The sequence below is a fragment of the Molossus molossus genome, unplaced genomic scaffold (genome assembly GCF_014108415.1).
Source record: "Molossus molossus isolate mMolMol1 unplaced genomic scaffold, mMolMol1.p scaffold_m16_p_22, whole genome shotgun sequence".
Classification (NCBI taxonomy): domain Eukaryota; kingdom Metazoa; phylum Chordata; class Mammalia; order Chiroptera; family Molossidae; genus Molossus; species Molossus molossus.
Window position 1 is genome coordinate 34,286,887 of NW_023425358.1, and position 27,504 is coordinate 34,314,390.

Below are 27,504 nucleotides of genomic sequence, written 5' to 3' on the forward strand. Positions count from 1 at the left end.
TGTGGGTCCAAGCCCCTGGATGCCCCTCCTTTCAGCCTGGGTCCAGAGGCCCAAAGTGAGCCTGGGCACAGCAGGAAGGGACGTCCGCCATCGTGGGGATGGCCGTGCTCTGCAGCTGCCCCCGCCCCCGGGACCCGCAGGGGCTTCTGCGCAGGCAGGCTTTACCTTGGGCTCAGACAGGGCCTCCCACTCCCTGGCTGGTTTTTTGCTGGAATGGCCAGAGGGGAGGGAAAAGGAAGTGAGAAGGGACAGTGGGGACCCGTGGGATGCCCATCCCCCACCCCAGAAACACTCAGACCCCAAACACCAGCTTGACAGAGCAGTTGTCGGGTGGCTATAAGGACACCACTCTGCCATTTCATATAGGGTCCCCCATTTCATATAGGGTCACCCAGCCCAGGGCCCAGTACCCCACCATCAAGCACCCCTGCTTCTGGGCTACAAAAGTGCTTTCTGATTGTCAAGAGTTCCCCGGTTAAAGTGCAAGTTCCCTGAGGAAGGTAAAACTTCAGGGTGGGTGAGCCCGGGGGGAGACCACAGCCAGCGGTGTGCCCTGGCCGCAGTCCCCGCAGGAGCCACGCGGGGACAGCCCGCAGAGCGGCTGAGCAGGGCGCGCTGCCCAGCTCCCCGGTCCACGGAGGGCAGGCGGGCACTCACGTGAGGTTTCCGGGCACCGACAGCGCGCGCTCCTCCCGCCGGCTGCCCTCGAACGGGTTCCCGAAGGAGCGTTTTCGGATCATGGTCTTCACCAGGATCTGCAGGGGAGAAGGGGAGGCTCAGCCATCTGGACGGGGATTCCAGGCAGCATCCTGCCTCGTTCCTTCTCCCCAGCCCCTTGCCAGCTCCCAGGGCGGCGTCCAGGACACAGCAGCCGAAGCCATCGCCAACTGTGATCGCTCCACTCACACCCCCCGTGGCTCCCTGGCCACCAACAAACAAGGTCCAAACTCCTTGGTCTGACGTTCAAGGCCCGTCCAAGTCTGGTCTTGGCTACCCGACCCCCGGGCCCGAGGTCCAGGAGAGCGGGCCTGCGCGCCTCCTCCCGGCCATCCTCTGCCTCCTGCTCAGCGACCTGCCTCGTGCTCAAGGCCAGGCCGCTGCCTTTGGTGACCGCCTTCGATGACCACACCACCAAAACCCGACTACGGCTCCCCAGGTGTAATGGGGGAAGGAGGGGCACTGTACTTCTAAAAAATTGAAATATGCCCTGGTGGATTTGGCTCGGCGGTTGGAGCGTCGGCCTGCGGTCCAGAGAGACCCGGGTTCGGTTCCCGCTAAGGGTGCGTACCTGGGTTGCCGTTTGTCCCCGGCCCTGGTTGGTTGTGTGGGTGGCAACCACTCGATGTGTCCCTTTCACATCGATGTTTCTCTTTCTCTCCCTCCCCACTCTATCTGAACAAAAAATGGAAAAATGTCTTCGGGTGAAAAAAATTGAAATACAACTCCCACAGAATAAAAGTCACCATTTGAAAGCGTACAATTCCATGGTTTTTAGTCAATTCCCATCACCACTATCTAATTTCAGAACATTTCCATCATTCCAAAAAGAAACCCCTGTCCCCAGTTAGCAGTCACTCCCCGTTCCCCGTCTCCCGGCCCCTGGCGTACACCAGTCTGCTTCCGTCTCTGAACGCGTCTCTTCCGGACATTTCATGCAAGTGCAACAATACAGGATGTGACCTTTTGGGTCTGGCTTCTTTCACTCAGCACAATGTTTCCAAGGGCCGGCTATGTTGTATCAGTATTTCATTCCTTTTCATGGCTGAATAATATTCCTTTGTATGGATATACGTTTTCTTTATCTATTCCTCTACCGGTGGGCATCTGTGTTGCTTCCACTTTGTGGCTATCGCAAATGCTGTTGCTATGACCATTTGTGACCAGTTTTTGTGTGGACACCCAGGAGTGAAATGCTTGGATCACGTGGTAACTACGTTTAACATTCTGAGGAACTGCCAGACTGTTTTCTACAGTGGCTGCACCATTTTATATTCCCACCAGCAGCATGCAAGGATGCTGTTTTCTCGGGACTGCATTTTAGTCAGGAATGAGACACACCTGTCCAAGTATGAGGAGCTAAGGAAACATCCTAGGGCACTAGGATGGCCAGGCTGGTGTGGTGCGAGGGCAAAGGAGCTCAGTGGTCCTGAAGGTCCTTCTCAGTCTGAGAGGTGCTGGGGGCTGGCTTGTCCATTGCCAGGTGTGGGTCCTCTTTGGTGTGCCCTCCTAACCCAGACTGGGTCTCCAGCTGGGTTGGGAAATGCCTGTCTGAGGAATGGATCCTTTGGGAACAGGTAACATCCCTCATCACGTCCCTTGGCCACTGCTCGGCTCCCCTTCTCTGCCTCCCATCCCTTCTGACACTCAGATCTGATTCCTTCACTCCCTTAGAATCTCTCGCCCATAGGAGTTTGGATCTTATCCTGTTGCCAGCCAGGGAGCCATGGAAGGTTCTGGAGCAAGGGAGTGAACCAGTTACCTTTGGTGATGCTTCTGGCTAATGTATCCCATGAAGGACTTTTCAAGGAAATGGCCTCCACGCCACCTAGGGCTCTGGCCCCCATGCCCTTCAGGCAAAGCACGGGGCCACTTCAGCAGTTTCATGGACTGAGACTGATATTTTAAGGGTTTGTTGCTAAGATAAATAAGTTTTAAAAAAAAGGATTTACTAAAAGGTGGAAACACTCAAATGTCCAACTGAAGAACAGATAAACCAAATGTGCTCTATCCATATAGTGGAATATTACTCAGCCATAAAAAGGAAGGGCATGCTACAATGTGGATGATCTCAGAAACACTATACCAAATAAAATGACCAGACACAAAAGGCCACCAATTGTATGGCTCCCTTTATATGAAATGTCCCGAACAGGCAGCAAATCTGTAGAGACTGAAAACAGAGAGGTGGCTGCCAGGGGCTGATGGGGACAGGGTTTCCCCTAGGGTGACGATGTTTCAGAACTTCCAAGGTGATAGTTGCACAATATTGTAAGTGTAACAAACAACACTGTATTATTCACTTTCAATGGGGAAAGAAGGGAGACGTCTGTAATACTTTCAACAATATAGATAAATTAACAAAAAGGGAAAGGTGGTTCATTTTATGTTACATGGGTTCTATCTCAATAAAAAAGAAAAACAGCCTGAGAGAATGAAGGCCATGCCCCTTGGCGAGGCAGCCTCTGGCACTTTCCTCCGGGCCTTTGCAGGGGTCGCTCCCCCGGGCAAAGCCACCCTGCCCTGCCCCCCCAGGGGGCCTTGTCTAACCGGCCAACCCTCCCAGTGCTGGACCCAGCCGCAGGAGCTCCTCCCGTGAACCCTCCACTCTGCCCGGCCCGTGTTGGCGCAGGAAGGTGATTCTTCATGAGGCCAGGAGTCCCCCGAGGGCAGGAGCTGTGCCTCATTCATCTCTGCAGCCCATACGCTGGGTGCCGGGGGGTGGGGGGGCTGGACTTCCCTGCTCCAGCCACCCCCCCTCAGAAGACTGCAGTAGCCCCCACTTCCTCCCTGGCCCCGTAGGCCATTCTCACGTGGGACCTTTCCGAGGCCCCCCCTGACCACTTCCCACACCTCTGGGTGCACAGCCGCTTCTCCCAGGGGGCCTCCCCCAGCCCATCACCTGGGACATGTCCCCCCTTGGGGTACATCTCATGGCCCCTCAATTACACTGCACATTTATTTGTTGGTTGTTTGCCCAGCGTCTGCCTCTCCAGGATGCCAGGTGCCTGGTCGGTTTTACTCATCACAGTATCCCTGCTCCCAGCACAGGCCTGAGAAAGCGGTCAGTGTTCAAGGGCTCCCTGAATAATCGACGACTAGCTCAGACCTCCAGGGTCAGACGCCTTCTCCCAAGAACATCCCAAGCCTGGAACAGGATACCCCACGGTGGGCGCTGGGGTCCACGCCAGCCGCCTGCCCCTCCGGGCGAGGGACATGGGTGCAGTGGGTGGATGAGAAAGAGTGAGTGGGTGCGGGTGAGTCTTTAACAGTGAAGGTCATGCAGAGGCCCCAGGTGGGGAAGGAGGAGGAAGATGTACATGATGCCCCGCCCAGAGCTCAAGGCTTGGAAGGAAGTGTGTGAGGAAGCAGGCGGAGGGGTGCAAAGCTGGGAGAGAGGGAGCCAGCACTTGGGCTCCTACGGGGGCAGCCAGTGGAGGCCGGCAGGCCCAGGGCGGCCGGGCCGTCGTGAATGCTGCTGCTATGACACGTCTGTGGTCCCGGCCATGCTGGGTGGCCAGCTGGATGCTGTCCCAGGACTACGGCCTGGATCCGGGCCCCTGAGGGTCCTGGGCCCCCTCCTGGAGCCAGGTGCCTGATGGGCAGGGGCTTGGCAAGTGGGTGACTCCCAGAGTCTCCAGGTTAAGCCTGAGGACTCCACATTCTGGCCCCTGAGGCCTGGTGACTCGTGAGCAAACCCCCCGCCCCCCGGAGGTGGCACGTGGAGGGGGAGCCCCTGCCCCTAGCCCTGGAACTGCCCGCGCGGCAGACATGAGATGGGCTAAGCCGTCTGCTCTGGAGACTGGGGATCCCCACCGTGGGAATCCTGTCCCAGAGACCTGGGCTCCAGCTCCACCTGGCACCGCCCTGGTCCTTCTCCAGCTCCCGACATGCTCTGAAAGCAGGAACTCGGGAAGGGGCAGGAGGATCCTTGGAGAGGGGCTACTCCTCTACCACAACCCGGGACCTGGCCACAGACAGACTAAGGCTAGAAGACACGGGCGCTGGCCCAACGTGTGCCCGAGGCCCGGAGGCTGGTGGCTGCAGCTCTGGGGCAGAGCCGGCCATCCCCGGACTTTCAGGCCCAACGTCTGCTTCGCCAACGCCCGCCTGTGTCGCAGCCTGTCCTCCGGGGGCCCGCCTCCGGCGACTCTCTCTGTCCCTGCTCTCGGTCAGTGGTTCGTCCGCCTTACCACGGTCGCCAGGCTGGGAATGTGTTTGACCGAATTCTCGACCTCCTCTTCGGTCACCTCGACCAGCGTGCAGTTCTCGTCCTCGGAGGGCAACGGCTCCGCCCCGTGCCTCGTGACCCAGGGGTGCAGCTTCAACGAATGACAGGAGGGGTGAGGGGTGGGTGCAACTGGCTCCCAGAGGCAGGGCAGCGGAGCCAGGGAAGGGATGCAGGAGGGGAGAGGCAGCGGCCGGAGGTCAGACATGCAAGAGAGCTGAGAAGCCAGGCAGAGGACGCCGGTGAGCAAGATGGGAGGAGATGTGGAAGAGACGAGACAGAGAATGGGAGGAGCTACGAGGCCGGGCCATGCACGGAACAGATGCCCATCCGGCCCCTGGCCCTGGCACAGTGGCTGGAATTTGGCATCTGCCGTGCACGGTTGCCGGAAGAGAACCCATCACTCCCCAGCAACTCTCCCCAGTGCCTGGAAGCTCAGCTCAGAGCAGGCAGCATCCTCCCCCTTTACAGAAGGGCAAACACAGGCTCGGGGAGGCACAGTGACCACAGACCAGCTGGAAGGACACAACAAGGAAAGGACCTGGGCAGCGATCTGTCCCCTACCACACACCCCTGGGTCTAAGCCCTAATCTGTAACTTTTTGGGCTTCTCCTTCTTCAAATGCTAGTTAGCTGGGTGCCTGGGGGTTCCCGAAGCAAATCTCTAGGTTTCTTAACGAGCCAGATGTGTGCATCTGGCCTTGGTTAGGGTGTGGGGGTAACTGAGGGTCTCTCCTAACAGCGCTTTCTGAAACGGTGGGATTCAGCAGGCTGGGGCGGAGCGTGGGGGCAAAATGCTCACTAACTTCCTCCCGCCTGCACTGCAATTTCTCAAAGGGATGGGCAGGGTCAGAGCGAGGGCCCAGGACTTTGGCAGCCAGGGTGCGGAACACCCGGAGGCCCCATCTGGTCTGGTCAGGGATGGTGGATGCCATCAGCCCAGGCCAGGCGGAGTGAGTGTTGGCTGCCCCGCTAGCAGCAGATCCCGTCTACACGATCACATCAACACAAGCCTCAAATCCTCCTCCCCGCCAGCAGCCCCCAGCAGCCCAGAGGCCCCAGGGCATGACGCTGTGGATGTGGGCGAGGGGCCTGGCCAAGGCGGGGTTGAGCCAAACAATCCCAAGCAGAGGACCCAGGCCAAGCCGCTGGCACACACTCGACGGGGCAGCAGTGGCCCCCAGGTACCTTGATCTCTGGCACCATGATCCTCGACTCGGGGTTCTTGTCCAACATGCGGGTGATCAGGTCCTTCAAGTCCTCAGCTATGTCGGGCCTGGGGGTCAGAGATATGTCAGAAGTTTGAAAGACAGACAGGCAGGACCACGGAGGACTCAGAGAAGGAAGCAACTCAGGATAGCCGGGCGATACTCACTGGTCTGGGAATTCCAGGGCCTGACTCTTGATCTTACTGTGTAAACACATGATCCGTTCGTCCATGAACGGGCACTGCGGAGAGGTCAGAGCAGCCATCAGTGGCTGGCACACCTGTCCCGTAAAGGCCGCCCTGTACTGGTGTCACTCCACACGGGTTACAGTAGAAGAAAAAAACAGCCCCGTAGCCTGATCTAGGGCGGAAGAATTCCCACCCCCACCCCCAAGTTCTTGAAGGATCAGAAATAAAGCAAACATTCTTCTTCACCCACCTACTAGGTGAACAATAGTAATTCCAAGAACAATACAAAAGCTGTCACAGCAACAGCAGAGATTTGCAAGGGCTTGGCCTGGAAGTTTCTCAGAACTAACATTTCACTGGCTGTTGCCTCTGCCTGGAATGTTCTTCCCACCAACACCCGCCTGGCTTGTTTTCTTCTTTCATTCAGGTGTCTAATCAAAGCACCCCTTCTCAGCAAGGCCTTCCTGAGCTCCTGTCTGAAACAGACACGCCCCCCCCCCCCACGTCTTCTCACCACGGCACCTCTCTCTGACAGCACGTTACATTCGTGTTTGTTTACTGTTTGTCTCCTGCACCGGAACATCACCTCCAAGGGGGCTGACACTTCTGTCTGTTTTGCCCATTGCTGACTCCCCACCGCCAGGAACATCCCTGGCACAGAGTAGGGGCTCGAAAATTCCTTGTTGAAGGAATGAGCACCTCAATGGTTTTTGTCGATCCTCTCAGTAGCCATAAGAAATACTAAGCATTATTCTCATTTCACAGGAGAGAAAAGCAGGACCTCAGAGGTGCCATGTCCTGGGAAGCGCCGAGCTGAGATTTAAGCCTAGACCGGGCTGACTCTGCAGCCCATTCATGTACCACCTCCCGAGTTTGACAAACCAATGCTCTCACCCAGAGGAGCCTGGGGGGCGGCGGGGGCAACCTTTATGTGAGTGCTCAGAAGGTTGGGAAAAGTCTCAGAAAGTGACCTGGTCCACACGCCTGTCCAAGGAAAATGAGCTCATTAAGAGCACCAATTTGAGATAGGAGTTCAGGTTACACAGGTGCATATTGGACAGAGCTCATTAAAGAGTACACTTAAGATCTGTACATTTCACTCTACGTCAATTTCAGAGAGAGAGAGAGAGAGAGAGAGAGAGAGAACCAGGAACAAATGGTGAGCTCCATCTCATGATTCACCCTGAAGCATCTGGAAGTGCAGAGATGTTGGTAACTTAGTCTGAAATGTGTAAAAAACTAAGACAGACTGAGGATGCATGGATATGTGATAAAGCAACATTCTTTACAGTACAATCTAGGTGGCGGCTGCGTGAGTGTTTACTGTACAATTCTTTCCGCTGTGCTATGTGACTGAAAATTTTCTGATCAAATGTTGAGGGGAGGAACTGCCAACTCCATTATGTCCTCACCAGTTTCTTATGTTTCCCTCAACAGGAGCACAAGCTCACGAAAAGGGAAAAATCTATCCTTTTATTGCTCATATATGTACTCAATCTGAACATCAGAGTTAGAAACAGAAGCCCCTAAATATCAATAATATCTTTTAAAAATGGATGAAAAAAAAAAAAGACAAAACAGTACTCCCTAAATTATAAATGCCAAATGGATTTTAACTTCCATTCGAATTCTATCCCTCAAACAAACAGCTTCTAGGAACACTCTGTTGAGAAGAACAGCAAAGCAGTATGGGGCTCAGGAGAAGCGCAGTCATTGATTAGTGATGCCTGTCTCGGTTTCGGAGTGGGGCTCATGAGAAGTGCAGTCATTGATTAGTGATGCCTGTCTCGGTTTCGGCGTGGGGAGAGGGGCACAGTTGCTACTCCCGTCCTAAATCTATCGATTGATTATTGACAACCTCTAAGAACCTCTGCCAATCCTTCTGTTTTAACAGATCATTTCTTAAAAGGTGTGACGATCATATCCAGATATGTACATTTGGAAGGCATCCTTTTTCATATTCAGATCTAACTGTGGAAATAAAGTTATATAACTTTTAAATGAATAAGTACTTTCTCCTGGCAAAGGTAATTATTTCTTTCTTTTAAACATTTCTTTTTTTATTTTATTTTTTCCTTTATTGACTTTAAAGAGAGAGGAAGGGAGAAGGAGAGAGAGAGAAACATCAATAAAAGAGAACAACTGGCCGCCTCCTGCATGCCCCCGACTGGGGATTGGGGGGGCCCACAACCTGGGCATGTGCCCTGACCAGGAATCGAACCGGTGACCTCTTGGTGCATGGGTCGATGCTCAACCACTGAGCCACATCGGTCGGACACAAAGGTAACTATTAACCCAAGGGGGCCACCCAGCCATACCTAGGAGGCAGGACAACCCCAGCCTATTACCTGGCCAAACACAAAGCAGTACAGTGTCACACCCATGGCCCAAACGTCCAAGGCCTGCAAGAAAAAAAAGGAGCTTCACATGAGGGGACAACGGTAAGGGGCATCTACCACTTTTGCCTGTCCAGCACCAACTCCTCCAGCTTTCCTTCGGGAACCACTTCTCCTTGACTCTCAGTCCACAGAGCTGAGGTGGGGTTGATTCCACCTTCGACCTCTGGGTGGGCAAAGGACCCAGGCCTGATCAATGAGTACCACTTCCCCCAGCCACAGTGATTGGTTCAAAGATGGGCACATGACCCAGGATGACCAATGAGTACCACCAACCCTCCAGTCATAACGATTGGCTCAAGGTTAAGCACGTGACCCAGGCTGGGCCAGAGCCAATCCCAGGATTTTTGCTGGAGCTCTTCGGGAAGACTAACGGTCTTTCTACTGAGGTTGGTAAACTGACAGAGAGTAGCCTGGGCTGCTGGTGACTGACCCACCTGGAGAGGAAACCAATTCAGGAAAACAGACCTAAGAGACGGAGAGACTGATTCCCATTTGCATATCTGTATCTAACCAAACCCAAAGCCCAATGTATCCTGCTCATCGACAGGGTTTAACAGCTTCAGTGTTTCAGCCACTTTGAGATGGATTTTCGCCACTCACGACGGAGAGGACCCGAACGCAGGCAGAACTCAGCGTCTCCAACGGGTCCAAGCCTACCTTCCCAGAGAAGATTTTCCGGGTCTCAGAGAGTGACTCGGGCGCCATGAAGGCAGGCGTGCCCACGGTGTTAGAGAGGAGCGCGTCGCTGCCCTTGAACTCGTTGCTCACGCCGAAGTCCGCAATCTTGATGTGCCCATCTTCTCCGACCAAGAGGTTGGAAGGTTTGATGTCCCGGTGGATGATCTTCTGGTAGTGTACTGGGGGCGAGGTAGACACCAGAGGGGAGAGAGGGGACAGGAAAACCACGTGAGGAGTTCCACGTGCCCCGCACAGACCAGAGACACAGGCTGGACCCCTCTGTTCTCCCAGTCCCATACCCTGCCTGTCCTCGCCCTCTAAGACCTGCTGACACCGACAGCTCTGAAAGACAAGGGGAAGAGTCTTTAAGGATGTTCCCCCGTCCTCGCAAAGGAGGAGTGAAACACCAACTGCCCAGAGCAATTAGGAACTGCTCGGTCACCCAGGGACAGAGCATGGCTCCCAGCTTTAAGCCTCAAGATCTGCGACAGCCAAACATTTTTTCATTTACTAATGCCAGCACTCAACCTGCTCACCAAACCAACAATGACCAGCAGGTCGATGTGCTGTTGCACTGGATGATTTCAGCCCTGGTGAGAGACACTTTGTGCCCATTTTACAGATGAGGAAACTAAGTTTCCAGGAGATAAACAGGATCCCTGGATCCAGGGCTGTTGGGCATAAGGGACAATGGAAGTAGAACCCCTAATGGTGCCTGGTACACACAGAAAGTGATGAATAACGGTCACTCTTGTCACTGCTCATAATTTTCCTGTGTGTCAGGAATACGCTGCCCAGGCCATGGCCACAGGCGGTTCTCGGCAGCTTCCTGTGACCCTGCAGCTCAGACGATTCTGTTCCCCGCCCACCTCCTTGAGATCTACGAGCGGTGGTTCTCAACCTTCCTGATGCCCCGACCCTTTAACACAGGTCCTCGTGTCGTGGTGATCCCCAACCATAAAATTATTTTCGTTGCTACTTCATAACTGTAATTTTGCTACTGTTATTTATGTCTTAGGCGACTCCTGTGAAAGGGCCGTTCGACCCCACAGGTTGAGAACCGCTGTCTAGGAGGAAAATAAGCAACTCCCCACTCTCCACCCCACCCCCCCAATGCCGGCCAGCCCGGGACAGACTGCCCCCAGGCCTCACTCACGGTACTCGATGCCTTTGATCAGATCCTGGAAGTAGAAGCGGGCCTGGTCTTCGGACAGCGGTTTGAGGGTGGGCACTTCCATCACAGGCCTGGAAGGCCGACCGGGCATGAGAAGCACACCCCCCGGCCGGCCCCCGGCTTCCCGCACGCCCAGCCCAGCGCTGCCTCACTCCGCTTCGCAGCCGCGGGAGCTCCGGGCAGCACACCCGCCGGGCGGGGGGGGGGGACACTCACCCTTGTTTGACCAGTTCGAACACTGCAGGGAAGAGAAGGGGGACGTGGTTACACTGGGAAAGTGGAAAGCCATCTTTCGCCCCATCATCCCGACCACCTCTGAAACACCGAGAAGCACAGAAACGTCCTGGGACTGGAGAGAGGGCACAGTCCACCCACCACGCCGCCAGAGTCCTCCTTTCCGTAGTTCCCATCAGGAGGCCAGGGTCAGAGAGCCTGGCTATATATACTTCACTCCTCAAAATACCCGGAGGAAGAGGCGGGCGGGGACGGCTTCACTCACACCTCAGGGGTCCCAGGGACATGTATGACCGATGCTGGACGGTCAGGTCTAAGGGACACCACCCAAATGTCGATTTCCTTAAGCCCAGAGAAGTAGCCATAGGGGTCTTCAAAACCCTAGGAAAGTTTCGATTCAAGAAACAGCATGGACAGGTTCCAACAGCCCCGCCCAGGTCTCCAAGCTGCTGGGCCCGGTCAGGCTCCAGACCAGGAATGTTTGGATGATATTGCTCCAAGTCCTCAACACCCTGGTCCGCTGGCCCTCGACCCTCCTCCTGCCTCTCAATCCAAACCAAGACTTCTGGCTGCCCAGCAGAGCCTGTCTGAACTCACATCCACAAACAACATGCCCAGGCGTCACACCATGCCAGCTTCTTCCCAGCCCTGTGTATGTAGGAACTGCCCCCTCCCCCGCCCACCATAAAGTATCAGAAAAACTGTGTTCAGGGAACACATAATCCAGCCCCCAGCGACTACTAATCTGCTTCCTGTCTCTATGGATTTGCCTATTCTGGACATTTCTATATTTGGAATCAGACAAAACTGACGTTTTGTGACCGGCTTTTTTACTCAGCACATTGCTCTCATCCATGTTGTAGCATTTAGTGCTTCATTCCTGTTTATGGTTGCGTAATATTCCACTGTATAGACAGACGACATTTTGCTTATCCATTCATCAGTTGATGGACCTCTGGGTTGCTTTACCCACGGGCTATTGTGAGTAGTGCTGCCGCGAACATTCATGTACAAGTAGCTGTCTGGATAGCTATTTCCGATGCTTTTGAGTATAAACCCAGGAGTGGAATTGCTGAGTCACGTGGCATAATTACTATAATTTTGTTCTGCTTGGACAAACAGAACTGTGACTATGAAGCTGTACTTTAAGAAGTGAAAAACAACACAGTGAGATTCAAAATCAGGTAGAGATGACTTTGGGGTTGCCTGCTGTTCTAGACTCATCTACCCACATGGGAGTGAGTGTATGGAAGAAACCAGAAGGTTTTTCAAAGCTCTCCAAGGGCTGATGTGGCCAAGGAGAAAGAGCCAACTCCTCCAGCAAAAGGAAGTCTTAAAGGTTCTAACCATGAAAGGAACTTGACTCCCTGGGGGCCCCTTTCTGTCGTCAGGTTCATTAACCAGCAAAGCAGAGGTAAGGCAGATCCAAGTGGCTTCAGGCTATGGCCAAGGGCAAAGGCAACAGCACTGACGAAAGGGCCACAGTCAGCAGCCCTGGGCCTCAGCGCTGGCCTTTCCCCCCTTGGTCATCGCAGTTGCAACTTGCAAGAGCTGCTTCGTGAGTTTCTGCGCCTTCCTCCCACCCACCCAAGCACCGTAAACCAGTCATGGGGGAAGCTGGCCTGGGGGAAGCTGGCCTGCCGAGGCGGGTCTACCTTCAGTCACTCACAGCTGAGCCCCACTTGCAGCTGAGTGGCGGGTGGAAGTGTTTAACCTCTAGAAATACTGGTCGTGTTCTCCAACCTCTGAGAGTCAGGCCTGCAGCCGCGGGACCCTTGCTGATAGCTGCTACAGCCTCGCATGCTACCCTGGAAAGATTTCCCAAACACCGGGACCAAATGCCAAAGGTCAGCATGGCTCCGTGTCACACTGGCTCCTTAAGAAGCAAAAAACTCTGTCCGTGAAGCTGCCTGATTCACACTTACAACCCCCCCTGGGAGCCTGGTCATGTTCCTTTTATCTTCATTGGCCTCTGCTCACCCTCCAACGGCACCCTTCTAGCTCAGGATAAAAGGCAAGGTTTTACAGGGTGAAACATGTCCTCTGCCATCTGGTCCCCACTGTCCTGCGCAAAGGCCACTCCGTGAGGGATCTCGGGAGCCACTTGCTTCCCAACCCCCCAACCTGGACTCCTGGCTCCCCGGACCCTGCTCAGGTTTGCTGTTCTCCAGTGTGCTCACCTCCGGAGCCTACGAACAATGCTTAGGTACTGAGTGTGTCTGTCTGTCCTCACTAGAGCAATCAATATCCCGAGGGCAGGCAGGGAGTTCTGAGTCGGCTCCTGGAAGAACCTGGAACAGGGCCCAACAAGCTGTAATGTCTGTAGAATGAACCGCCTCCTCAGGCACAGCCCAAAGCCACGCGTTGTCAGGTCTGGGGCCCCAGGTGAGCGGAATGAGGTGGGGATGCCATTCTGGGCCAGAAGTATCTTTCACATTTTATAATCAGCGCTGAATGTCCTCGAATTTCACTCACACGCCTATCATGTTTATAATCCAGCCATATCCGTGTATCACGTAAACTATTACTTGTTTCATTTTTCTTCCTTTAAATCGACTCGGCTTGAACATTTTTAGCCTTGTCCTAGGTAACGAACCCATGAAATCATGAGTTACTGTGCTGCTCACAGCCCTTCCTAGACAACGATAAACTGAAGCCAAACAAAAACTTAAAAAATGTCAGTCCACGTGCCACCCAAAATCGCCTCACATATTTAAAGTGGCGACGGTGCCCCATGTGGAAAAATGCTGCAATCCTGTAACGTTCACGTTTTTATTTTTCTTTATTTTGGGGCACTGTTCCCAAAGGCACTGCAATACCGGGTCGACGCGTGGAGGGGACCAAGCAAGCTCCTATTCCCTCTCCCGGCTCCAAAAATCCATCTCACATACTGCCCTCGGACAGAGGACGTATCAGATGTTACACTGATAAGAACAGATGCTACCTTGACCTTGGCCAAAAGGCTGAGAAGCGACCGTTCACATCTTCATCATCTTTCAGTTCTTTAAAGTTAACGGATCTGATGTGATGTACTATGTAGCCCCCAAACTGTTTGAAAAGTTCTAAAACTCAAACATGGACTGCACACTAGATGCTCCTAAGGAACTGGCGTTAACTTTTTCAGATGTGACAACACTCTTGTGACCAGGTAGGAGAGAGTATCCTTGTCACGAGAGTCACACTGAAGTATTTAGGGGCTGACGTGTCCAGATGTCTGGTATTTTACTTTTGGATGGTTCAGCAAAAACAACAACAACAACCAGAAAAATGTACGGGAAGGTGGTTAGACTGATCAAGCAAATGTGACAAAAAGTTAACTAACTGCTGAATTGAGGGGACAGGTACACAGGTGTTCATTATACTATTCTTTCAACTTTTCATAGTAAAAGCCTGGGGGAGGGGCATAAAAAAATAAACTGTCCTAATCAACAACACCATCTTTGCAACTGAACCATAGTGACTATTTTAGAGGAAGTTGAGCTCTGAGCTCTATTTTATTTCTTTTGTTTTTAATATGTTTTTGATTTTTTGAGAGATGGAAACATCGATGTGAGAGAGAAACATCAATCAGCTGCCTCCTGCACGCCCACCACTGGGGATCAAGCCTGCAACCTGGGCATGTGCCCTGACTGGAATCGAACCCGGACCTCTCAGTCCAAGGGGCGACACTCAGTCCGCTGAGCCACACCAGCAGGGCTCTGAGCTCTATTTTCAAACTAGATTCGTGACATTATGATCAACCACTCCTTGTGCAGCAAAGGACCACCCAGGAGATTCAGGCTCCAGGCTGGGCTCATCCGTGCCCACTCCTCACATCTGATACCCTCTCAGCTGTCGTGTGTACCCACTCTCATGAATGCCCACCCAAGCCAAGCAGCACCAAGACGTGACCTGTCGATCATTCATTCCTGGGCCCAACAGTCTGCTGTCCAGTTTGAACTCGTCCTGACCTTCTTTCCCTTATCAGCCTCACCCTGGAGGCTGCCCCATGCTCTCACCACTTTTTTATTTTATCTATTTTTCTTTATTGATTTTACAGAGAGAGGAAGGGAGGAGACAGAGACAGAAACATCGATGAGAGAGAACATCGATTGGCCGCCTCTGCACGCCCCTCACTGGGGATCAGGCCCACAACCTGGGCATGTGCCCTGACCGGGAATCAAACCGGCGACCTCTTGGTACATGGTAGACGCTCAACCACTGAGCCACACTGGCCGAGCATCTCACCACTTTTCTGAAATGAGGTTTCTGAAGACACGCCTGAGTCCTTCCGTTGGTGTGTGCAGTGCCCAGACGCTCTGTGCTACCCCACAAGGTTCCAAATACCCTACCACGGCCTCCCAGACCCTCCACCCTCAACCCCACCCTTTCTCCCTGGTTTACTCTGCCCCAGCCACATTTTTTTCAAACACACTAAGGTCCCGCCAGCCTCAGGGCCTTTGTACCTGCTGTTCCCTCTTCCTAGAATGTTCTTCCCTAGATGTCCTTGACACGTAGGTGCTTAATGGTCACCTCGTGTCTGCAGTGGCCCCTCCATCTATCACACTGTTTGACCTTCTTCAGAGCATCTATCTGAAGTTGATTATCTGGCTTATTTAGGTGTGGACCGTCTTCCCCAACTACAACGTCAGCATCATAAGAGCAGGACCTCATCTTTCTAACTCATCACAGCATTCTCAGTGCCTAGAACAGTGCCCAGCATATAGCAGGTGCTCAACAAACATCTGCAAATGAATGAATAGGACATCCAGACAGACAAAGTTCCAGCAAGAGCTGCCTTCCATCTCCTGCTTCAAATCAGGTGCAGGGTTCCGTGGGACTCCACGTGGGCCCCGCTGAGACGGGGAAGGAGCAGCTGTCCTTGGCGGGAGATGGCAGCGGCAGGGCTGCACAGTGGCCTGAGCAAGGGTGGCAGACGGCAAGGGCTCAAGACTTACCCATGTACAGATGGTCCTCATTGGGGTCATCCAGGACCTGCACAGCCACATGGAACAGGCCGGAGACAGGAGCAAGGAGAGGAAGAGAGAGAAAAGATATCAGCGGAGAGGAAGTAGCATCCACGTGCCACAGTTGCCAACAGGAGAGCTGTGTGTCCACTGTTCCTCCTCGTTAAGCTGAGGGCGCAGGAAAAAGCCCCGAGTGTGCGATCCAAGCAGCCATCTGGAAAATGAGCACCATCTAGCCTGATCCTCAAGGGTCTGAAACACCCAGACAGGAGGCCACTAAGGGGATGGGGCAAATTCCTCCCTGGGAAATGCCTTAGCTTGAAGAAGAAGCTCACCTGTTGCCCTGGCTGGTTTGGCTCAATGGTGAGAGCGTCGGCCTGCGGACCAGAGTCACGGGTTTGATTCTGGTCAAGGGCACGTACCTCAGTTGTGGTTAGTCCCTGGCCCTGGTCGGGGTCATGCAGGAGGCGACCAGGCGGTGTGTCTCTCTCACATCGATGTCTCTCTCTCTCTCTCCCCCTCCTTCCCTCCCTCCCACTCTATCTGAAGATAAACAGAAAAGTGTCTTTGGGTGAAGATTAAAAAAAAAAAGCTCACCTGTCTCCTAGGAGACAACTGTACACAATGTTTCCCGAGCAGTGTGTCTGCTGACCCTCACACCTACCGAAGGTCGAGACGCGCCCCTCCAGAAAGAGGCCTCGGGCCCTTTGCACATTCTGTTCCTTTCCCTGGGACGCCCTTCTCCGTCCGGGAACAACCAGGCAACCTCAAATACCACTTCCCCCGAGAAGCCTCCCCAGGCCCTTCGGGCTGAGCTGGCTGCTCCTACTCCGTACTTCCGCAGGACTACAGGCACACGTCCGGTAAAGTACTTGTCACACACTGTTTACAAGTCCTTGTCACCTAGACCGGAGGTACTCTGACTGTGGTCATGGGACTTCTGGAAGTCCCCAAGGTGCTTTCGGTGAGTCCACAAGGTCAAAACTATTTTCCTTCTAAAACGAAGACAGTATTTGCCTCTCCCACCCTCATCCTCTACTAGCGAGGGGGGCTTTCCGAAAACCTCGCGACACGTGACGTGACAGCAGGCTGGATGTAGGCGCGGACACGAGAACCCAGCCCCTTCTCCTCAGCCAGACAGAACAGCAAGAGTTTGCAAAAATGGAACACTACGCCTCTCTTCTCACTGCATTTTTTTTTGTTCAGAAAATAGTGATTTTTCATAAAACGATGTCACTTATATTAATATGAAGCAGGGTTACTGTTTTAAATGAATTAATAAGCAATGTTTGGATTTCTCAGTTTTACACTTCCAACGTGGTGGATGTTAGTAAACGTTACCCACATAAGCAAAAGCCTCGTGGGGTCCTCGGTGATTTTCTAGAGCCTCTAGGAGCCCTGAAAGCAAAGGTGAGACCGCTGGTCAGAGCCGGCTCGCTGCGGCGTGCGGACCGGATCCGCCGGCTGCTTTTGTAGATGAAGTCACGTCGGAACACAGCCACGCCCATTGTTTACACGTGTGTGGCCGCTTCTGTGCGACTACATCCATGCAGTACAAGGAGAACCGGCTCCGAGTGACAGAAATGAGTGAAGGGCCAGCCTCAGTGTCCCCCTGAGCCTCCATTTCTTCATCTGTACGATGGGAGTGGCAGTCTCAGGGAGGGGTACGGACTACATGAGATTTAGCGGGAAGGAGCCTCGGTCAGCAGCTACGACTCAGCCCTGGAGTAAGCTGTCAATGTGACCTGGCTCTCCCTGGGAGAGGCCAGCCGCCCCTCTGCGCCCCTGCAGCTCACCTCCACCAGCTTCACCACGTTGGGGTGGTCCAGCTTCTTGAGGATGGCAATTTCCTGGTACACCTGCTCGATGGGGCCCCTGGGCGGGATGCAGCCCCCCAGGGCCGGCCGGGTGCCTCGCGGCGGGGGGCGACCTGAGGAAGACACAGACCGTCTCAGTCTCAGGGCAGAGATTTCTCATAGAGGGCTGGAGAGACGATGCCACCAGGGCCTTCACACGGCCGCCTCCTCATGTGTCTCTGCTGCTGCTGCTAATCAGTGAGGCCGGAACCTCACTCCCCTCGCTAGCCTCCTATTAATCCCCTCCTTCCCATCCCAGGCCCCGGCCCAGTGAGGGTCAGGAGTTCACGGAGGTACTGAGAAAAGAGGTGTGGGGTCTGGCTTGGTAAACTGGATGTATCAGGGTGAGGCAGTCACTTCTCCTCTCCGGGGCTCAGAACCATGACCCCTCGTCTCCTTAACTCCTGAGACAGCAGAGATACGAAATGAAGTCAGGTGCCGACCAGTGTGGCTCGGTGGTGGAGCGTCAGCCCACACACTGAAGGATCTCGGGTTTGATTCCCAGTCAAGGTCACGTACCTGGATTGCAGGTTCAATGCCCGTCCCCGGTCAGGGTGCATGTGGGAGGCAACCAACCGATGTGTCTCTCTCTTTCTCACATCGATGATTCTCTCTCTCCTTCACTCCCTCCCTTCCACTCTCTCTAAAAAATCAACAGAAAAAAATATCCTTAGGTGAGGATGAACCAAAAACAAACAAACAAACAAAAGTAAGAATTGGAAAAAGAAGTTAAAGCCAAAATAAGACCAAAAAAAACCAACAACAACACAAAAGACTATGCAAAAAGAAAGGCAATCAGTCTACTGCTTGGCCCTGCAAGGACTAACAGTCAAAAGGTCTGGCTGGTGCGGCTCAGTGGTTGAGCATCGACCCTGCACCAAGAGGTCGCCGGTTCGATTCCCGGTCAGGGCACATGCCCAGGTTGTGGGCCTGATCCCCAGTGGGGGGCATGCAGGAGGCGGCCAATCGATGTTCTATCTTGTCGATGTATCTCTCTCCCCCTCTCCCTTCCTCTCTCTCTAAAATCAATAAAGAAAAAAAAATTAAAAGAAAACAACGGTCACAATGACGGAAAGACCCATGGTTAAAACTCATTATGCCGTACACGCTACGTAAGCAAGATTGAAGTGTGGCTCACAGAACTGTATGTTCTGTGTTTGGAAACGTAAAAGCAAGGGGCAGGTGTCAGAGGTGGGATGTGAAAAGGAGTTCGAAGGGAAAGGCCGGGAGGGTAGAACCAGCCTCGCCTTACAAAGTGAGGCGTCGAAAGGCACTCGCCGCACCTACTGGCACAGGGAGGGAAGCGACAAGTGCAGTGACCGCGGGGGGGCGAAGCAGCACGGCACCACTTCACCGCCTGCTTGGCAGAGGGAGTGACGAGCGGGTTAAGCACGAGAAATCCTCACCGGCCTTCACGGCAAGCCAGGCGGGGAGGCCGAAAATGGATAAATCAAGAAATAACGGTACAAGCTATTATCTGGCTCACGGTTCAGATAAGCCGAACAGACCAGGGTCCTGGTGACAGGAGAGGGTTTATGTGTTCTCTTATCTACTTGCTCTTTTTGGCCCAGATGACATTTTGCCCAGCAATGCTGGCCGGGAGCTTAGGTTGGAGCAGCCACTGAGCTCACCTGCAGCTGGATCATGTGACCAAGGCCGCAATTACCAGCTCCTAAAAGGGGGAAAGGGGGGGCTGCCTGGAGGGAGGAGGGGAGCAGAGCAAGAACCTGTTCTCCATTATACACCCTCCTGTCGTCGTTTTTGGAGATCTAGTTCAAATACCTCATGGAATTTAAATGTTTTTAATTCACCATTTCAAAATCTATAATTCAATGGTTTTTAGTACATTCATGAGGTTGTGCCACCATCACCACCTTCTAATCTAGAACATTTTCAGCCCCCCCCCCCAAAAAAAACCTCATACCTATTAGCAGTCTTCCCCACTCTCCTGACACCCAACCCCTGGAACCCTGGAACTCACCAATTCACTTTCTCTACGGATTTGCCTATTCTGGGCATTTCATATAAGTAGAATCATGTAATATGAGGCCTTTTTGTGTCTGGCCTCTTTCACTTAGCATCATGTTTTCAAGGCCATCTGTGTTACAGCATGAATCATTCCCTTTTTTGTTGTTGTTAATCCTCACCTGAGGATATTTTTTCCATTGATTTTTAGATAGAATGGAAGGGAAAGGGGGGGGAGAAAAGGGGGGAGAGAGAGAGAGAACGAGAAAGAAACATCAATGTGGGAGAGACACATCGACTGGCTGCCCCCTGCACAACCCTGATGAGGGCTAGGGATCAAACCTGCAACCCAGGTACATGGGAATCGAACCCGCAATCCTTCGGTCGGCAGGTGGACACTCTAACTGAGCCAAACCGGCCAGGGCTGCACTTAATCCCTTTTTTTCTTGTGGTACGTGCCCCTAGTGGAACCAAACCCGGGACTCTCTAGTCCACAGGCCGACACTCCAACCACTGAGCCAAACTGGCCAGGGCTGCACTTAATCCCTTTTTAGGGCTCAGTAATATTCCATTAGATAGACCACCTTGTGCTCATCCATTCACCAGCGGACAAACATTTAGGTGTTTCCAGTCTTTGGCCATTACAAATAGTGCTTCCACGAACATTCACGTACAAGCTTTTGTGTGAACACGTGCTTTCATTTCTCTTGGGTGGATACCGAGGAGGGGAATTGCTCGGTCATATGGTAACTCCATGTTTGACAAACTGTTTTCCTCCGATGGATTTTTTGACTTGTAACCTATATTACGTTAATAAATATCTTTTTAATGAAAATGAATTTAAAAAACCTCAGTAGGAGGCCCAGCACTGTCTTTGGGGTGTCCACCCAGGGCACCCCTGCAGGGACACCATTCAGTGGCATCCTCTCCGTCTTGCCCCAGCCCCTGTGCCCACGAGCAAGGCCCACCTGGCCCAACAGACTCACGTGGAAAGCCCGCCTGTCGGATCAGCTTCTTTTTGGACAGCACCTTCATCGCCTGCGGGAGAAAAGACCCCACGTCCGGATTGAAGCTCGGAGGAGCGGGGAGGGAGCGTACCCGCCACGCCCAGGCCTGCCGGAGCTCTTGGCTCCCCGGCTGCTTTGGGACAGTGTCATGAATGCAGAGGTTGTACTCCGGCCCCGAGGGTGCTGCCGGTTCCAGGTCAGCGTCCCAGTGGGAGAGCACAAGACTTGGGCGTCACTGCCATCGAATGGAGACATGAGCGAGCTGGGATGATGGACGAGGAGCAAGGGCAGGACTGGCTGTTTGACACACGGGGAAAGCGAGGTTCAGCAGTTACATCACTTGTCTAGGGTCACGCAGTTGGCACATGGGAGAGGCAGGATCTGAACCCACACCGGACTGACTCCAAAGCCTCAGCGACAAGGGCCATTGGGCTCACTACCTCCTGGTTCTCAGTGCTATCAAGGATGTAGAAATGGTGGCCAATAGGAAGGACATGAGACGTCTGCTGATTCATTCATTCTTCCTGAACTGTCATGTTACCTTCCTAAGTCCCCATCTGTAAAATGGGGACACCACTTCCTTCCTAATGCACAAAATGAACATGACCTAACAAAATAACAAAATGGCTATGAAAGCCTTCCAGAAATCTGAGTGCTGAAAAAGAAGTCTTTTCCTTTGGACAAGGATGGGGGCAGGGAGAGGGACGTCGATACTCACATAGTAGGTATTGTCATTTTCATTGTAGGCCAACTTGACCACACCATAGGAGCCCTGGGTAAAGGGAGATGACCATGACATACAATCAACCATTATGATCTGCAAAATGAGGACCCTAATACTTAAGTTACAAACCGGGGGCCCACTGGCCAAATCTTCCCTGCAATTGTATTTTGTTGGATCTATACTTTTTAGCAAGTTTGAATTAGTTGCCAAAATAGAAAGATTGGATATACAAATCCAGATTCCCAGCCTCAGAAAATCAGATGATCTGACCATATGGAGCCATAACCATTTCCATGTTAGTTTGCCACAGACCTCACTACTCTCTATTCTCATACCTGGTGTGTTTCATGCATGGAGCCCTCATTTCCATGTTAACAATTGGCCACAGTCCTCTCCACTCCCTACTATCATACCTAGCATGCTTTCCTCATTTATATTTGCTCTCTTTTGGCATGTGAGCTTTTGACCCCTGTTAACAATACTGCCCATTGGCTGAAACAAAAGCAAAAACGGATGGGAGAGTATCTTAGGGGGAAAAAGACAACACTAATATGGGGGTGACGTAACTATCACCACAGTAATATGGGATTTCCCTGGATGCTTTCTGCGCTTTTGCAGAAACACATTAATAGTATGATATAAAAACAAAACAAAAACAGACCATGAATCTCAAAACCCTGCCCCCACCCTTGCCTCCAAGGACTCCTCTCCCACTCCCAGATCGAACGCGCTGCCCCCCACAGTATCTGAATGCCCTGGCTCCTAGGATACTTACCTTTCCAATTTCATCCTTCAGTGTATACTGGTTCAGCTGAACACAATCCTGCAAAGTCAAAACACACAGAACACGGGCTGTAAGTCTGCAGCTAGATAAACCTGTCACAGACAAAACATCAGAGACAGGGCCTTCCCAGCTCCCTGGAAGCAGCCCGCCCTGGCTCCTCTGCAGGGTGACCCGTGTCCAGACTTCTAACAGCAGCTCTTTTACATTGCAAATATGTAACCAGTTTGTACTCCCCGAATACCCATTTTATTTTTTTAATTTTTTTAAAAATTATTTTTGTTACAGATGTTTCTCCTTTTTCCCCCATTGACACCCTCCTCCCGTTCCCACCCATTAATACCCATTTTAAAAAGCTTGTTCCCACTTATAAAAAATTCACGCTAAATTAAACAAGTAATCCATGACCACACTGTCCTGTAAAAATGTAAATTAATAAAGAAGTGACCTTGGGACGAAGTTTCTTGGATAATACAGAGAATGTACAGAACATAAAAGGAAACAAATTATACAACGGACTTCACCAAAATGAAAACTTTTGCTCTTCGAGATACTAGGAACAGAATGAAAGGCAAGCCACACATAGAACAAAACTATTTGCAGCACACACATCAGACAGAGGACCGGTATCCAGAATGTGTAAAGAACCTTACAACTCACTAGTGAGAGGACAACCCAAATTTTTTTTTTTTTAATCGGCAAAAGATTTGGAAAAACATTTCTCCGCCATGGCTGGTTTGGCTCAGCGGTTCGAGTGTCGGCCTGCGGTCCTGAGAGACCCGGGTTCGGTTCCCGCTAAGGGCATGTGCTTCGGTTGCAGTTTGTCACCGGCCCTGGTTGGGCTGTGCGGGTGGCAGCCACTCGATGTGTCCCTTTCACGTTGATATTTCTCGTACTTTCTCTCTCTCTTCCTCTCTCTCCCTCCCACTCTATCTGAACAAAAAATGGAAAAAATGTCCAAGGGTAAGGATTAAAAAAAAACATTTCTCCAAAGAAAATACAAATGATCAAGAAGCACATGAAAAAACACTCAACATCATTAATCGTGGGGAACTATAAATTAAATCCCCCCTCCTTCCCTCCCTTTCACTGTCTCTAAAAATCAAGGGAAAAAATATCCTCGGGTGAGGATTAACAACAACAAAAATCAGGTCGGAATTATGTGGAGAAGGGGAGGGAGATGCACTGCTGGGAAAAATCTGTGACCGTCATGGGGTGATGGTTTTACACATGTACACGCACCCCAAAACAGACCCCTTAGATTAAAATCAGGAAGACTGACCAAAACAGTTTTCACACACTGCAGGTGGAAACGTAAAATGGTGCAGCCTCTTTTAAAAACAGTTTGAAAAAAAATTTTTTTATCCTCACCCGAGGACATGTTTGCATTTATCTTCAGATAGAGCAGGAGGGAGAGAGGGGGGAAGAGAGAGAGAGAGTAACATTGATGCAAGAGAGACACATCAACTAGTTGCCACCCACACAACCCCAACTGGGGCAGGAACGAACTGTAACCGAGGCACGTGCCCTTAGTGGGGACCGGACCCGGGACTCTCTGGTCCGCGGGCTGACCAGACTCAGGCTCTAACCGCTGAGCCAAACCGGCCAGGGCATTTGGCAATTTCTTAACATCACTTACCATACGACCCAGCCATTCTACTCCTAGGTCTTTACCCAAGAGAAAGAGAAACACATGTCCAAGCAAAGACTTGTGTACCAATATTCACCACAGCTTTATTTGTAAAAGTCAAACACTGGAAACAACCCAAATGTCCATCGACGGGTAAATGGATAAACAAGCTGGGGCGCATCTGAATGACGAATTCTGTTCAGCAACGAAAAGGAAGGAACTACTGGTGTCTGCAACAGCAGGGCCAACCTCAACATCACACTGTGAAAGGAGATGAGCTAAAAGAGAGTGCATGAAAACAATCCCACTGCTATAAAATCCTAGAACTTTCACCCTGGCCGGCTTGGCTCAGCGGTTAGAGCGTCGGCCTGCGGTCTGGAAAGACCCGGGTTCAGTTCCCGCTAAGGGCACGTACCTCGGTTGCAGTTTGTCCCCGGCCCTGGTTGGGTCATGTGGGTGGCAACCACTCTATGTGTCCCTTTCACGTCGATCTCCCTCTCCCTCTCTCTCTCCCTCCCTCCCACTCTATCTGAACAAAAAATGGGAAAATGTCCTCGGGTGAGGATTAAAAAAATAATAAAAGAAATAAAAAATAATAAATAAATAAATAAATAAAATCCTAGAACTTTCAAATCTATAAAGATAAAAATCCCAGGTCAGCAGGCCCCGGCCCATGTGGTTCAGCGGTTAGAGTGTCAGCCAGAGGGCTGAAGGGTCAAGGGTTCAATTCTAGGTCAAGGGCACGTACCTGGGTTGTGCAGGAGGCAACCAATTGCTGTGTCTCTCACATCGATTTCTCTGTCTGTCTGTTTCTCTCTAACTCCTTCCCTTCCTTCCACTCTATCTAAAAATCAATGAAAAAATACCCTAGGGTGAGGATTAAAAACAACAACGGCCCGGCCAGTGTGGCTCAGTGGCTGAGCGCTGACCCATGCACCAAGGGGTCGCTGGTTTGATTCCTGGTCAGGGCACATGCCCAGGCTATGGGCCGGATCCCCAGTGAAGGGCATGCAGGATGCAAACAATCAATGTTCTCTGTCATTGGTGTTTCTCTCTCTCTCCCTTCCTCTCTCTCTAAAATCAATTAATAAAAAAACAACAACAAAAAAGCCATTCCTGATTTCCAGGCTTTTCCCAATTAAACTCATTCACTCATTCCTTCACCCAGTCTTTTCGAGCTCCTACTATGTGCCAGGGACACAACGGTGAACCAGACCGTCCCTACGGAGCTTACATAGCTCAAGGGAGACAGGCAATAAGCAATACACAGACACGACACAGTCAGATGGCGACAAGTGACGGCAAGTCAGCAGGGCCACCGGACAGAGGGCCCCAGGGCTGACAGCTGCTTAGAGAGGGCAGTCCGAGAGGCCTTTCAGGGGAGGTGACATTTGAGTTGACAGTTGGACGTCAGATGGAGGTGACTCTGCAACGATGGGAGACGTTCCAAGCAGAGGGGCCAGCAAAGGTATAGGCCTAACGAAGGAAATGAGCCTGGCTGTCGGAAGGGTATAAGGAAGTGGTTACGGACGGAGGTCTGAGAGTCGTCGGCAGCAGAAAGGCAGGAGACGGGGCAGGAGAAGAGATGAGGCAGGTCACACAGGGCCCTGTGACCCTGGTGGGGATGTGAGTTCCCTGTGACCCTGGTGGGGATGTGAGTTCTGATGCGCTTCCCAGAAGGTCACGGTGAGGGTCAAATGAGAAATGTACACACAGCACTGAGGCAGCTGCTGGTGCAGGCAAACCCCCAGCAAAGGGGGCCCTGCTAAGGCTGTGAAGCCTCTCAGCGCCCTGCCACCCCCAGGGCAGAGCCCCCACCGCGCTGCCAACCACAGCACATGCATCTTTGCTAAAGACTCTCTGGCCCCGAGCTGCTCTGCCCACACCCAGGGCGGGTCACCCACCCCCACAGCCTTCACCAGAGGCTGAGGGGAGTTGGTATAAAAGGCCCAGCTCCCTCGCCCTCGGGTGGGACATTATGCTCTTCCTGTCTCCCACGTTTCCTAGACAGATGGAGCCCCAGTTGCCCGTGGTAACCGGCTCCATAACTGCATCCTTTGCTGACTTCCCTCCCCACCTGGGTTTCCTGGAGTCACCTCCCAAGTCAGCTGTTTGCACCAGGAATGTTCTGGGGGAGCCCCCAGGCCCAGCTGTCGCTCACGCACCTGCAAACCGGTGATAGAGACGTGGTGGGACTCCACCGTGGGCCGCCGGGGCAGCCTCGGCGAGGACTGCGGGGAGCCCGCAGGCGAGGAGGAAGCTGGGTGGACGAAGCGGCCATTCACGTCCAACTGGGACCGCTCCTGCAGGGACAGCTTGCGACTGGAGAGGTGGGGCCGGGCCTGGGGCCCAGCGTCGGGGACTCCTGGGCCATCAGCCCCCAGGAGCCGGTCCCGGGCCAGGCCGCGGTCCACAGCGCAGCTCGGCTCACACTCGGTGACCACGATGAAGGACTCCATGCCCAGCCGGATGCTCAGGGACGAGAGGCCCCGCAGGGCCTCGCAAGGCTTCTGGCCTTCGCTGCTGCTGCTGCCCCCGCCCCCCAGCTCATCCTGGGGGGCGGCCCGGTCACTGCTGGGCTGACTAGAGACACATGATGACATGGTGCGTGCGCGGACCTCATCTGACTCGGACACGCCGGCGCACTCCCATCGGCGACGGGGCCACCTGCAAAGGAAGGGAGAAGGGTCAGCGGCCCCCACCTGCTGCTGACCCAGGCTGGGGCCTGCTTCCTGCCTGTGTTGACTCTCTAAAATAATCTTGCAAAACCTGATCTCTGGCCCGGCCGGTGTGGCTCAGTGGACTGAGCATCGTCCCCTGGACTGACAGGTCCTGGTTCCATTCCTGGTCAGGGCACACGCCCAGGTTGTGGGCTCGATCCCCAGTGGGGTGGTGCCGATCAATGTTTCTCTCTCACATCAATGTTTCTATCTCTCTCTTCCTTCCTCTCTCTAAACAATAAAAACATATTTGAAAAAAAAAAAAGAAAGAAAGAAAAACCTGATCTCTGAGTCTATGCAGAAATGAATACTCCACATTTCCTTATTTTAAAAGTCCCTCCTCGCCCTGGCCGGTGTGGCCCAGCGGTTAGAGCGTCGGCCTGCGGACCAGAGAGACCCGGGTTTGGTTCCTGCTAAGGGCACGGACCTCGGTTGCAGTTTGTCCTCGCCCCAGTTGGGGTCATGTGAGTGGCAACCAGTCGATGTGTCTCTCTCACATTGATGTTTCTCTCTCTCTTCCTCCCACTCTATCTGAAGATAAATGCAAAAATGTCCTCGGGTGAAGATAAAAAAAATTTTTTTAAAGCCCTCCTCACACACATAACAAGAATTCTGTAATTGCCCTGACCGGGTGGCCCAGTTGATTGTGGAGTGTCAACCCATACACCAAAAGGTTGTGGGTTCGATTCCTGGTCAGGGCACATACCTAGGTTGCAGCTTCTGGTTGAGGCATGTATAGGAGGCAACCAATCAATGTTTCTCTCTCTAAAAATCAATAAAAACATACCCTCGGGTGAGGATTTTAAAAAATAAAGAATTCCAAACTCAATTCAGAAGGAACCAAGTATGAGAAAACCCAAAAATAGAGCATGCAGGCCCCCCACAGAGGAGCGGCTATTTCCAGCTGAAGCCAACTGTTGCTAAGCAGGGATCTGGGCCTAGAACTGCCTGGCCTTCCCCCTCCTTTTTCTTTCTTTCTTCTTTTTAATTAGTCATTTCCTTTTTTTCAATCCTCACCCGAGGATATTTTTCTATTTTATCTTCAGATAG

General features: G+C 52.5%; 1 protein-coding gene and 1 non-coding gene across 5 annotated transcripts in view; both read right to left on the bottom strand.

The window, feature by feature from the left end:
• Positions 1-26,422, bottom strand: part of CAMKK2 (calcium/calmodulin dependent protein kinase kinase 2) — a 30,493-nt gene extending 4,071 nt beyond the window's left edge. The window contains exons 1-15 of one of the 4 annotated variants that reach the window (XM_036276770.1): positions 25,900-26,422; positions 22,099-22,146; positions 21,318-21,371; positions 20,579-20,630; positions 17,568-17,701; positions 15,763-15,799; positions 10,808-10,829; positions 10,574-10,662; positions 9,397-9,596; positions 8,689-8,742; positions 6,320-6,393; positions 6,133-6,220; positions 4,911-5,039; positions 658-755; positions 166-208 (exon numbers count right to left, since the gene is read on the bottom strand). In XM_036276770.1, coding sequence (XP_036132663.1) covers positions 166-208; positions 658-755; positions 4,911-5,039; positions 6,133-6,220; positions 6,320-6,393; positions 8,689-8,742; positions 9,397-9,596; positions 10,574-10,662; positions 10,808-10,829; positions 15,763-15,799; positions 17,568-17,701; positions 20,579-20,630; positions 21,318-21,371; positions 22,099-22,146; positions 25,900-26,337 — 1,560 coding nt within the window. In that variant the 5' untranslated portion in view covers positions 26,338-26,422. The remainder of the gene's footprint in view (positions 1-165; positions 209-657; positions 756-4,910; positions 5,040-6,132; positions 6,221-6,319; positions 6,394-8,688; positions 8,743-9,396; positions 9,597-10,573; positions 10,663-10,807; positions 10,830-15,762; positions 15,800-17,567; positions 17,702-20,578; positions 20,631-21,317; positions 21,372-22,098; positions 22,147-25,899) is intronic. The other 3 variants (XM_036276772.1, XM_036276771.1, XM_036276773.1) reach the window with 3 other exon arrangements.
• Positions 13,611-13,800, bottom strand: LOC118640462. The gene has a single exon (XR_004961381.1). It is a non-coding gene; the product is annotated as a U2 spliceosomal RNA (small nuclear RNA).
• Positions 26,423-27,504: the final 1,082 nt, after the last annotated feature.